At 33.5% G+C, this 13,272-nt stretch overlaps 1 protein-coding gene across 2 annotated transcripts in view; it reads left to right on the forward strand.

Annotated features, from left to right (window-relative positions):
* LOC123681098 (constitutive coactivator of PPAR-gamma-like protein 1) overlaps positions 1-12,545 on the forward strand; it is an 88,729-nt gene extending 76,184 nt beyond the window's left edge. Inside the window, exons 14-15 of one of the 2 annotated variants that reach the window (XM_045619303.1) lie at positions 6,794-6,891; positions 6,946-12,545. In XM_045619303.1, the coding sequence (XP_045475259.1) occupies positions 6,794-6,891; positions 6,946-7,081 (234 nt within the window). In that variant the 3' untranslated portion in view covers positions 7,082-12,545. The remainder of the gene's footprint in view (positions 1-6,793; positions 6,892-6,945) is intronic. The other variant, XM_045619304.1, reaches the window with a different exon arrangement.
* The last annotated feature ends 727 nt before the right edge of the window (positions 12,546-13,272 follow it).

Consider the following 13,272-nt stretch of genomic DNA (forward strand, 5'->3'; position numbering starts at 1 on the left):
GGCAATCTATTATAAAGAGAAGCTGCGCAGTAGTCTGGACTCTGCTGTGACCTCCACAGTCTGAAGTAGTCTTTTCTTATACACGAATTACTTCGTGTGTTTTATTCGTGAATATCAGATTGTAGGCGATATCTTTCAATATTGTTATGAACATATAATAAATTAGAAGGAAAGCTCAGTACACTCAGTTTCCTAAATGATTTCTTGCAACATTCTCTGTATCCAAGACCATCCACTATCCTGATGGCCCATCTCTGCTATCTAAAGACATCTTCACGTCGGGCACAATTTCCCCATATCAACACGCAATATTTCAGCCTGGACTCAATCAATGCATGATAAACCGTCTTCAAAACTGCACCAGATAGAGAATGCGGTAACACCCTCAAAGCAAAAATATTCCTGCTAAGGCTTGCCATCAGTTCATCCACATGAGACGTCCAAGTGAGCGCCGAATCTAAATTCACACCAAGAAATCTAATCGAGTTCACCACATTACCATCCTGATGGCTTCGATTTCTCATGCTCAAAATCAATCGCTTCGTTTTTTCATTATTCATACTGAGTCTATTCGCAGTAAACCACTCCAAGGCTGCTGACTTAGCCCTCTCAGAGATACTGCCCAACTCGGTTATATCAGAGGATCCAACTGCAATGGTAGTGTCATCTACAAACAAAGTCGTTTTAGCATCAGGCACAAAATCAGGAAAATCATTAACATATACCAAGAACAGTAGAGGCCCCAATGTGGACCCCTGGGGTACACCGAATTTTATTGGTTTCAGTTCCGAATACTTGCCATCAACAAACACCGTTTGATATCTACCACTCAAAAATGAATGGATAAGTTTCACCGCATTATGTTCCAATCCGTATTTCTTCATTTTCATTATTAGTTCTTCATGCGGACGCAGTCGAAGGCCCTCGATAAATCAATAAATAAAGAGAGACAATGTTCCATTTTCTCGAAGCAATCCACAACAAAGTCTACAAACTCCATCACTGCTTTGGCGGTACTCATATTCTTTCTATATCCGAATTGCCTGCCCGAAAATAGACCATTCTCTTCAAAATACGTTACCAGTTGCTTTGAAATATTTTTTCGTATATTTTTGATATGACAGGTGTCAACGAAATTGGCCGATAATTTTTTATATTTTCTCTATCCCCTTTCTTTAGTACTGGGATTACTTTGGATATCCTCAATGTTTCGGGAAAACAACCAGTAATTAGGCATCGATTGATCAATTTGGTCAATGGTGATATAATAGAGCTTATGTTCGCTTTTATGACCTTAACAGAAAGTCCATAGAAGTCAGTTGATTTACTTGGCTTAAGTTTCCTCACTACGTCTCTTACCTCAACAGAACTAATCTCATGGAATCTCATACTGATACTATCTGATACGTTCTTTCTAAAAGTATCCTCAGAACCCAGCAAAGAACGTGGCAGTTTTTGTGATGTCTTTTCAGCTATAGTAGAAAAATGTTCATTAAAAATACCCAAATCAATTCTAATTTTTGTATTGTGTTTTTTTCTTGGAATGACTAATTACAAGCTGCCAAGCAGTCCTGGATTTATTTGCTGACTTTTCTATAATGTTATTGAAATAATCAGTTTTCGAATTTTATAGCACTTCGTTAAGTGATTTTTGAGTGAATACAAACTTTCTGACGCATATTTACCACACATTGCTCTCACCAGAAGAAGTTGTTCTCTCATTCTTCTATGCTCATCAGTAAACCAACCACTCTGAGACCCCGATTTCGTAGGCTTCACCTGTCTTTCCGGGAAAGAGAATCGAAACACATCCACCAATGCTCGATGGAACATGTTAAAACAAGCATTCCCATCCAAATCACTGTCATCCATGAAAGCCCAATCCACTTCTCCAAGCAGCTGATGCATCGTATTGAAACCATGTATGTTAAGAGGTCTAATCACTCTGCTGGTATGAGTAGAACGACCAAGCACACTCACCTGAAAAAACTGTGCATCATGTTCAGATAAATCAGTCACAACAACACCGGCACTCTCTTTTCCTGTGTCAAAATTTGTAAAAATATTGTCAAGACAATTATTACCCCTAGTTGGCTGATAAATTTTCTGTTGAAAACCATACGATCCCATCATTTCACATAGAGTCTTTGCTTCCCCCTCCAAAACACCATCATCATCAATTCTGAACCTGACATTGAAATGTCCAATACAATAACACGATTACTGCACACGTCGAAGAATCCAAGGGCCAACTCCAGAATATAGACAAAGTTACTAAAATCCCTAGATGGTGAGGAATAAACACATATCACGAACACATTACATGCAGTCAATTTAATTACCGAAATTTCCCAATGTACTTCAACAGATAAAATTTCTTATTTTACTCACTATTTTACATTCAGTCAATTTAATTACCGAAATTTCCCAATGTACTTCAACAGATAAAATTTCTTATTTTACTCACTATTTTACATTCAGTCAACTCAACTTGATTCCTTACCAAAATCATGGATCCGCCATGCTATAGTTCGGATCTCGCATATGAATCTCCAACAGTCCCACCTTCCATACCAAAACCCGGACACTCATCCACTCTCAGCCAGTGCTCAGTAAGCCACATTACATCTATAACGTTGGGAAGACTGTATATCATAGCTTCCAGGTCATTTATTTTACTTCTAATAGACTGTACAGTGCATCCCATTTTGGGTGAGACAGCCAGGTTTCTTGCTTGTTATTTAAGATAGAGCCTTGCGGTTTTCACGTTCCTGTCCTACTTTTTTGTGAAACTCAAGTTGGTCTAATCAGATTTTGCACAACTATTTCTGTTCAAGAGATACTGGGCGATTTTGGAAATTGATACTTTTCGGACCCCTCCTTCATCTCCGAAGTTAATAGAAATAATGCTGAGGTAAAAACTACGTCTGAATCAGAATTTTGCGTAGAATCCAGTGGCGTACTCAATTTTTTTTTCGGGGTATGGTTTTGAAGATTGAACACAAACCTATATTTTTTTTATGGAACACCCTATATATATCATTACTTCGTTGAATTCTTTATTTTTTTCCCTTCAAAATGATGTATCATACGATGTAGGTAGGATGTTCAAAAATGTCAAAGAAACACTAAAACATCAAATAATGATGATTTTTTGTTAATGAGCATTGGATTTCCCATATGAAAAAAGGATCAATTGGATTGGATCATCACTAACATGAAAAACAAAACGTATGTACCTACCTAATAGCAACAAATAAATAATACAAAAATTCATAAACATTGCACAATATCTTACAGATTAAACTGTTCAAATTGCTGTCCATTTTCCCCTAATACATAACTGACAAAACTCTTCAATACGCCTGAGTGCATTTAATATTATAAAAGGGCGGTTTTATAAATCCTGGAAAACTGCCTCTGTTGATGCACGAAGTTCTTCGGGACTGTTGAGTCTTTTACTGTAGTATATTATATGTATTAGGGAAAATGGACAGCAATTTGAACAGTTTAATCTGTATGATATTATGCAATGTTTATGAATTTTTATATTATTCATTTGTTGTTATTAGGTAGGTACCTACGTTTTGTTTTTCATGTTAGTGATGAGCGTATTATCTTTGTTTGCTCACTCTACTATAAATAAAAATCACAAATGAAAATTGTCCAATTGATCCTTTTTTTATATGGGAAATCCATTGCTTATTAACCAAAAATCATCATTATTTGATGTTTTAGTGTATTTTTAACATTTCTGAACATCCTACCTACATACATCCTACATCATACATTATTTTGAAGGAAAAAAAATGACGAATTCAAGGGTGTTCCATAAAAAAAATATAGGTGTTTGTTGAATCTTCAAAACCCTACACCGAAAAAAAAAATTGAGTACGCCACTGGATTCTACGCAGAATTCTGATTCAGACGTGGTTTTTACCTCAGCATTATTTCTAATAACTTCAGAGATAAAGGAGGGGTCCGAAAAGTATCAATTTCCAAAATCGCCCTGTATCTCTTGATCGGAAACAGTTATGCAAAATCTTTAGCTTTAGGAAATTTAGTCTTTACCATATTTTCAAAATCGGCCAAGGTTTTACCAGCCGCAATTTTCGTCACAAACAAAGAAGTTTTTTTCTCCACTGCCTTTATGGAACTATCCTTTGAAACACCCATTGTACTCCATTGTTTATTTCGTGTCCTGTTGTTTATTCTTTTATCAGAAAGTTTATCTTTCTGTACGTCAACCTTGTCATCAATCAAATTCACATTTGTTTTCGTTCTCTTCTTCTGTGTAACCACTTTCCACTCGTCTGATACCATTCTCTCTCTCTCTCTCTCTCTCTCTCTCTCTCTCTCTCTCTCTCTCTCTCTCTCTCTCTCTCTCGCTCAATACCTCTCTCACATGTTATCGAGTCTACTTCAGAAATATTATTATATCAATAATAATATCATCTTTATTTGCAGCTGAATTCTTTATGTATTCTGTTCCTGAAGAATTTGATAGATTGATTTGATTATGAAAATGCTATTCTTTCGTTTCAATAAATTCCTCCAATAGAGATATGTTTTTTCAAAATGAAAATTTTATCCTTCATTTCTTCAATCAATACATCCTTTTGTTGAGCAATGATAACATTCTGGGAAACCAACTCACCACGCATATCTTGATTTGCTCCACCATCGTAATTTCCCCATATTCTCTCATCCTCGAAAACATTAATTTCCTGCACAAGGGATTTTTCATATATTGACTCATTTATGTTTGTTAATCTCAATTTGAGTTGTTTGATTTCCTCATATTTGGCTTTACACTCACAATTCCGTGAATCACAGCAAATAACTACCCCATCAGCCCTCACAAAAGTACCACATATCTTGAGTACACAACTGGGATGGTAGTTTGACCCTCATTTCGCACAAGTAATCGAAATTTTCACCTCTTTTGAGCATTTTCTGCAGCACGTATCTGCAACCGTGTTCACCTTCGGAGCCATAGCGACTATATGTAAGTAACTATGTAAAGTAACTTTTTCAAATTCAACAAATATATTTCTACATGTTTCCGTCTGTTTCATTTTAAATATGGCTCTTAAACATCGTTTCTGCAAAATGAGGATTATAACGGTTAACCCATACGGTTATCGTGGTGCACTTGCTGGGTGGGATTGAACTATATCCTCAGTTTCCGAAGAAGCTCGATAGCCGTTTTGAGTTGTTTAGAAGCTGATCATGGGGAGTTTGAAAAAATTAGCAAGTCGTCGGCGTTACATACGTCTGATCATTGGTCACCTGAACTTGGAGATCACGTATCAGCCCGTTAGAACTAAGTGGGGCGGATCGCTCTGTTTTACTCTCCTACGTATCGGGATCTCTCGATACTCCTACCGGTATTACGACCGCGGTGCAGGAGTCCTACAAAAAGTTCTTCACTTAATGAGAGTAGTGTCATATCCTGCCGCACCTTTCCTTAACGAAATATGTATCGAGGTTGTACACTACTTCCTCACTAGGTTCTTCAGTGCAGATTCATTTCGATTCTCTGAGGAAATCGCTTGATCGATTCTTACAATTTTGGTAAGAAACCTTCGTATGACAGTTTAGAATAAGCTCACTGATTTCTTTCCACAAAAAATGTTATAGTTTTTGTTTTATATCACTGAATATTCAAAAGTTTTTCAATCGTATCTCAACAACACAAATGGCCATCGACCGAAGTCTTTCAACCGACGTATCTCAATTATTTTATAGCGTATTCGACTGGCTGCACCAGTTCGAATTAATTCAAGATAATTATGTCATTTAGCTCTACAAAAATTCGAATTAATTCGCACTGGTACAGCCAGTCGAATACGCTATTAAAACCACTCTTAGACTTTGGGTCTTTGCGTAGCAGAAATATAGTCGGCTCCTCTAGTGTGTTTCTGCCTTTGAGAATTCTTGCTCGGTTACAACGATCGTGGTAGTTATAAACATAAGATTGATATATTGATAACATTAGTTCACTTATGGGACCATTCAGAATTCTTCTCTCTTTGAACCATTGAAGCAATGTTTAATCAACTTCCTTGTTAATTGGTGTTATAATTTTTCCAAATTGAAAATATTTGAATTGAATTTTCCTTTAGGTAATTTTTTTCTTGTTTCTGTAAATAGTGGAAACAGTTGACAAGCTATACTACCTACAAATTTTATCAGATTATTGTAATTGGATATTTGACATTTTTCAAATTTCGTTGAATTATTCGTTGGTTATTATTGAGCTTATAGAAAGTGGGTATTTTCAATTTGCATAGTTAGTTCCAAAAAAAATATATTGCATTCAAAAAAGTAAACTTCAACAAGACTGGCAAGACGTAATTTTCTCGACATGGCGTCACATTTCGATAATACCACTCAGGTTATATCATTCAAATAAAAAAATTACAGCACTGGAGAGAATAGAGAGAGAAAGATTGAGTGTCCAGCCAAGTGACCATGAAGGCGAAGCTAAAGGAAGTTTGAATTTCAACCAATGATAGAATAGTCGGCTGATACATGGGTCTCAATTTTATGTTGTAGTCGATTTCTCCCTCCCCCCTTCTCTCTCTCTCTCTCTCTCTCTCTCTCTCTCTCTCTCTGTCTCTCTCTCTACGCGCTATCTGCATATTGTTATATTAAATGAGTATCGAAGTGTGACGTCAATGTAAGTTCATCGTTATTTTTTAATTCTTTCAAATAACCTATTGTGGATTAATCTCGATTTCATGAATGAACTAAACAATTTCCACTCACTTTCTTTTTTATATCGTAGACAAACAAAAAACGCAATGCTTCTAACAAATTTAACAAGAACGGCAACAAAACTGCAACCAATCAGATGAGAACTCTGACTGTGAATACGGAAGATGGGTATGTTTGATGAAACCAAGAAAATTGAATTACTAACAAAAAACTGACTTTTAGTGATGTACCAGTGGTCGAAGGGGAAATAGTTGATAATGAAATTGGTGACAAACGAGAAGGCAACCAGAAAACAGAACATCAGGGTCAAGGGGACGCACCTCCTAGAACTGGAGAATCAAAATTTGCAGACAATTGAAGAATTTTGAAGAAAGAAGCCCATTAAGAAGTAACTGGATCACTTTTGTGTTTTCTTAATTCAGATGTATTGCCAAAATCCATTTATTTTCATGTTACTTTAGGTTACCTACCCAACAATTAATATTTTTATTATTAAAACTAAGTGAGGAGTGAACTGACTAAGATATATGTGATTTTGACTGGCAAGAAATAAATAGTGGTTAGTTCAGTAATTAATATCATGGTGCATTCTGTGCGAGAAAATTAAATGCAAGTTATAGTCAGCTAAGAGAAACTATTTAAGGAGCCCAAAAAAGTTTGTGAACAAAAACTAACCATTCTACAAATTATTGTGTTCACAAAACGATTTCAATAACGCTGACTGATCTGTTTGAAAGCATATGTATATTTTTCTATGTTTGTTACAAATGTTGAAATAAATTTATATTGACTGAAGATTTGCGTTCAGAACGCAACTGTGATTGTATTTATGGTATTTATATACATTTTAGATCTGTTGATAGTGGGATATTTATTCAACATTATTACAGTGTGGTTATTGCACTGTACTATGATATTGAATATATATTCAAGGAATGAGATAATTTAAAGATGGTTCTGTAAGTATACAAAATTGGTGGTTACTTTGCCTGTATATACAGTCTTCAGCAATCACAATAAACTTTATTATCAAATGTAGAAGGGGTTATATCAACAACAACAAAATTATCAGATATCAAAATATACATTTTATTGATATATTTCAAGGTTGAAAAATTAGATTTTTTTCAATATTCCTGATTCCTGGTAGCATCCATTTGATATTTCCCTTTTGCAAGAACAAAAAAATCCGCTCATTTGGCTTCCATTCTAACATGGAAATTAAAATCAATTGACAGATTGTTATGGCTATATAACTTATTGGACAAATAATAATGATTGCAGTAAATTACTTAAAAAACAAATAAAGCATCAGAAATGCATATTACATTCCGGAGAAATTTAATGATGCATCAAAATATAAAGAGCCAAAGAGCGGTTTGAACATTTCGAAATAACAAAGAAAATATTTTGAAAGATACCATACATTGAAAACTTTAGTAAATGTAATCCATTCAATAATGGAAACAGGGTGTTTTTGTAATTTCAAATGTTCAATGGTGCAAAATTTCATGTTTGTATGACCATCCAAAACTCTTTTAGATGCCTTAATTGTTTAAAAGATAATCTTACATGCCTGTGTCACAACCAAGTAGAAGATGCCCAGCTTGGTTGTGTTAAAACAAAAATATGAGACAAGACAAGTTTTTCATATTGCTTTCATGTTTGAGGAGCAACAGAAAAGTAAAACTTACGCAATTAAAAGAATCTGTAATAAGGGATGTTGATAATCGGCGTATTCTATTATAAAATCCCAAAAATTTTCAATTTTATGTAGCTGTTCATATTATACACATGGTAGAAAAATTGGTAAATATACTTAGCTTCACAATTTTATAAAACTGTATTCATATTATAATCCAGATAATAAATTATAATTGTAATTGTTTTCAACTATTTGTGTAATTTTCCATTTGATGAATCGATCAATTTTAGCTGCTAGGAAAATCATTTCCTTCGATAAAAAGATAATTTTGATTTTGAAGTTATTTAATTGTTACAATTATCGAATCTTAAAAATTTTAAGAGTTGAATCGATTTATAAATGTGTCATTTTCACAGTCTAGTAAGATATGATATATTTCTGTATTTGTTTTGCTTTGTAATTTTAGAAAAGTGTTTATCTATTGTAATTTTCTCAGCCTTGCTATATTAATTATTTTTTCAGCATCAGCAAAAGGGAAACAATAAATCGCCTCTCTTTCAGTGGAATTGGACTTGCATCTATTAAACATTCTTCTATCTAAACCTCATCATTAATTATTCAGGATCCAAATTTTGAATTATTGTTTCCCCTTTTGAAGTTAAGTAATTGTATATTTAATTTGATACATCATAGGTGTTTCAGAGTACCCTTAAACAACATATATTTAAGTGTTCAAATTTCACCTAAACTCACAGTTGAGTATCTTTTAACTTTTAGATATTCAAACCTAGTGTATATCATATTTCTGTTAATTCTCTAACTGTATCTTATTACAGGCATATATTGAAGTGTTTTGGTCAAATGTACTGTCCACCAACTCAGAAAAGATTTTTTATTTAATCAAACTTGAATGTTGATAATAGCATCCATTTGTTTTGGATATGGTCCTTATAAATTCCATGTGTTCATGGTCATCGTAAATATTCCTCTGTATTTGAGGCTTTCTCAAGTTTAATTTATCTATTGTGGATGGAATCGTTCAGTCCTTATATATAAACCAAATTCCTGAAAAAACATTAACTATTTTGAACATAAAATTACTTGTTTGCTCCTTTGATTTATTAATAATTATCTGTCCTAAGAACAACTGACGACACTTTGAGTCTAGATTGTTATATAACCATCTGTTATTTGTCATTTCCTTAGAGAAATTCACATCAACTTGTGTATAGTCAAATTTTTTTCCGTTTCAAAATTTGCGGACCATACTCTTTATTAACAATTAAGATATTATTCTGAATCGGTGGCAAAATATTAAGTACATGATTCAAAGGGCATCCATTTTGAATACTTAGAAATAGTGGTAACTTATTTTATCGAAAACTGGCAACTGATATGGGTGTTTGCTTATTTTCCACTTCTATAGGCGACTGGTAAAAATGTTTCAATTACTGCAAATCTAGTTTTCAAAGTATTAATTTTCTGAAATTTAAAATATGAAACCATTTTCAACTGTTGAAATAGTTTCTTGAATGGGCATCAAGAGTTTTAGGTTTTGAGAACCAGAGCAGTTGAAAGAATTTGTTTGACATAAATATTGAACCATAAGCATGTGTTTTATTTAAATCCAACAATATCAGTGTTTTTTTAGAATCGAAACTTGTTATTTGGATTCGGAGGTAAGCTTTGACGCGGGTCATTTGTGTCAATTTGAATTTTCGAAATTTATTAATATTCCTTGTGATTTGTGTTTTTTCTTTAGAGTTTTGTATTATTTTCGAGTTTTTGAGCATCCTTTTTTGCGTGTTTGTTTATTTGTAAACGCGCAAAATCCGGAGATTAATAGATTCAGTTATGTCTCTAAATAGCTCGGGGAGATTTAACGCCAAAATAAAAAAAACTGTTGAAAATTTAGGTGAAGAGAGTGAACAGTTTTCTTTAGCAGATGTTACCTTATTGATAAATGATAAAATTAATGAACTAAAAAAACAGGCTATAAATGATAAGGACACAGAACTTATCAACCAAATTAAATTAATATCACAATCGCTCTTGCAAAAAAAAGATCGAAACACTTAAATATACATTATGAGATCACGGACCTTTCATTGTTTTCATAGAAAGTAAAACGGGGAATATACGAAACCTTAACGCCCTCAAAATTGGTAAACTTCTCTTTTAAAATGAAAACTTTAACTTTAAAATAGTTGGAATAACGAGAAAAGGAAAAACAATATGAGTAGAATTTTATACAGCTAGTGGAGCTGAAGGCGCAGACCATGTCACGTTTGGATTCTTTTGAGATGTGGTTATACCGACGGATACTAAAGATATTATGGACCGAACGAGTAACAAATGATAGGGTACTCGAAAGAATGGATAAAGAACGGGAACTTTTAACAACAGTAAAGCGAAGAAAAGCAGCTTATTTCGGCCATATTTTTAGGAACAGCAAGTACAGTTTTCTGCAACTAATCGTTGAGGGAAAGATCGAAGGACGAAGAGGCGTCGGGCGTAAAAGATTCTCTTGGCTGCGAAATCTACGCCAGTGGTTTGATATAAGAGAGGCCAGTACGATCATCCATTTGGCACGAGACAGAGAGGAATTCCAGTTGATGGTCGCCAACCTCCGTTGAGGAGACGGCACTTAAAGAAGAAGTGGAGCTAATAGATTTGTTGATAGTCCTCTACTTCCGGAATACAATATTATTATACTGGCTTATTACTTAACGGTTAAGGGAATAATTCCAGATATAGACTTGGATATAACAGACAAAGAAAATAGAAACTATGCTAACTCGGATGCGGAAGTTATTAAAGTTTGAAGAATTAAACGAAGAACAACAAAAAAAGGTGAAATACAATATGTAAATTCTAGATCATGTTTAGTTACATTAAGAAGCTCAATAGTCAAGATTGTCAACTTATATAACATATCATAATTACTTAAAAGATAATTAATATATCAGTCCCATCATACAATGCTATAACTGTTTACGCTTCGGGTACACAGCTAATATATGTAGAGGAAAGAAAAGATGCAGAAATTCCGGCGGGGAACACGATGAGGAAGAATGTAATTTCTCAATCAAATACTTTTACTGCGTAGAACCCCATTCAGTGATTGACAGAATATGTAGAGAATATAAGAAGCAATAGCAATCCAGAAATACACGTACTATGAGGCTAACCTACTTTAAAAGAAACAAAAACAATATAATATTCAGAATAATGGCTACAATAAAACATTCCCCACACTCTCACGATCAGAGCTAGCTGATAATAACGGAACTAATTCCAATCACGGTTGGAAAAGTTACATATGCGGAAAAAATAAAGAATAAAATTCAAACGGCGAACACAAAAATTTCAGGTCATAGAATAACTAATTGTGCTCCTAGAAAGCGCACCGCTAAGCAACAAGATGCGTATAATCGTGAAAAAATAAAAAAAATGCTTATATATTATCAATACAGACTCACATACCCAGCAAATATTGGAAAATCAGTATTAACTAATGAACAACCTTTCGTATCGCAACAAAATAAGAACACAGAAGAAGCAATGGAAAAAATTGATTTCTCAATACCCGATAGTTTGGGAAATAGTATGCAGTACTCAGAATTTGATGAAAACCTACATGGCGAATTAATAATACATTAAGTTAGATACAACAACTCCTTTGATTTATTAATAATTATCTGTCCTAAGAACAACTGACGACACTTTGAGTGTAGATTGTTATATAACCATCTGTTATTTGTCATTTCCTTAGAGAAATTCACATCAACTTGTGTATAGTCAAATTTTTTTCCGTTTCAAAATTTGCGGACCATACCCTTTATTAACAATTAAGATATTATTCTGAATCGGTGGCAAAATATTAAGTACATGATTCAAAGGGCATCCATTTTGAATACTTAGAATAAGTGGTAACTTATTTTATCGAAAACTGGCAACTGATATGGGTGTTTGCTTATTTTCCACTTCTATAGGCGACTGGTAAAAATGTTTCGATTACTGCAAATCTAGTTTTCAAAGTATTAATTTTCTGAAATTTAAAATATAAAACCATTTTCAACTGTTGAAATAGTTTCTTGAATGGGCATCAAGAGTTTTAGGTTTTGAGAACCAGAGCAATTGAAAGAATTTGTTTGACATAAATATTGAACCATAAGCATGTGTTTTATTTAAATCCAACAATATCAGTGTTTTTTTGGAATCGAAACTTGTTATTTGGATTCGGAGGTAAGCTTTGACGCGGGTCATTTGTGTCAATTTGAATTTTCGAAATTTACTAATATTCCTTGTGATTTGTGTTTTTTCTTTAGAGTTTTGTATTATTTTCGAGTTTTTGAGCATCCTTTTTTGCGTGTTTGTTTATTTGTAAACGCGCAAAATCCGGAGATTAATAGATTCAGTTATGTCTCTAAATAGCTCGAGGAGATTTAACGCCAAAATAAAAAAAAACTGTTGAAAATTTAGGTGAAGAGAGTGAACAGTTTTCTTTAGCAGATGTTACCTTATTGATAAATGATAAAATTAATGAACTAAAAAAACAGGCTATAAATGATAAGGACACAGAACTTATCAACCAAAATAAATTAATATCACAATCGCTCTTGCAAAAAAAAGATCGAAACACTTAAATATACATTATGAGATCACGGACCTTTCATTGTTTTCATAGAAAGTAAAACGGGGAATATACGAAACCTTAACGCCCTCAAAATTGGTAAACTTATCTTTTAAAATGATAACTTTAAAATAGTTGGAATAACGAGAAAAGGAAAAACAATATGAGTAGAATTTTATACAGCTAGTGGAGCTAATAGATTTGTTGATAGTCCTCTACTTCCGGAATACAATATTATTATACTGGCTTATTACTTAACGGTTAAGGG

This window comes from Harmonia axyridis, chromosome 5 (genome assembly GCF_914767665.1).
Source record: "Harmonia axyridis chromosome 5, icHarAxyr1.1, whole genome shotgun sequence".
Taxonomy (NCBI): Eukaryota; Metazoa; Arthropoda; class Insecta; order Coleoptera; family Coccinellidae; genus Harmonia; species Harmonia axyridis.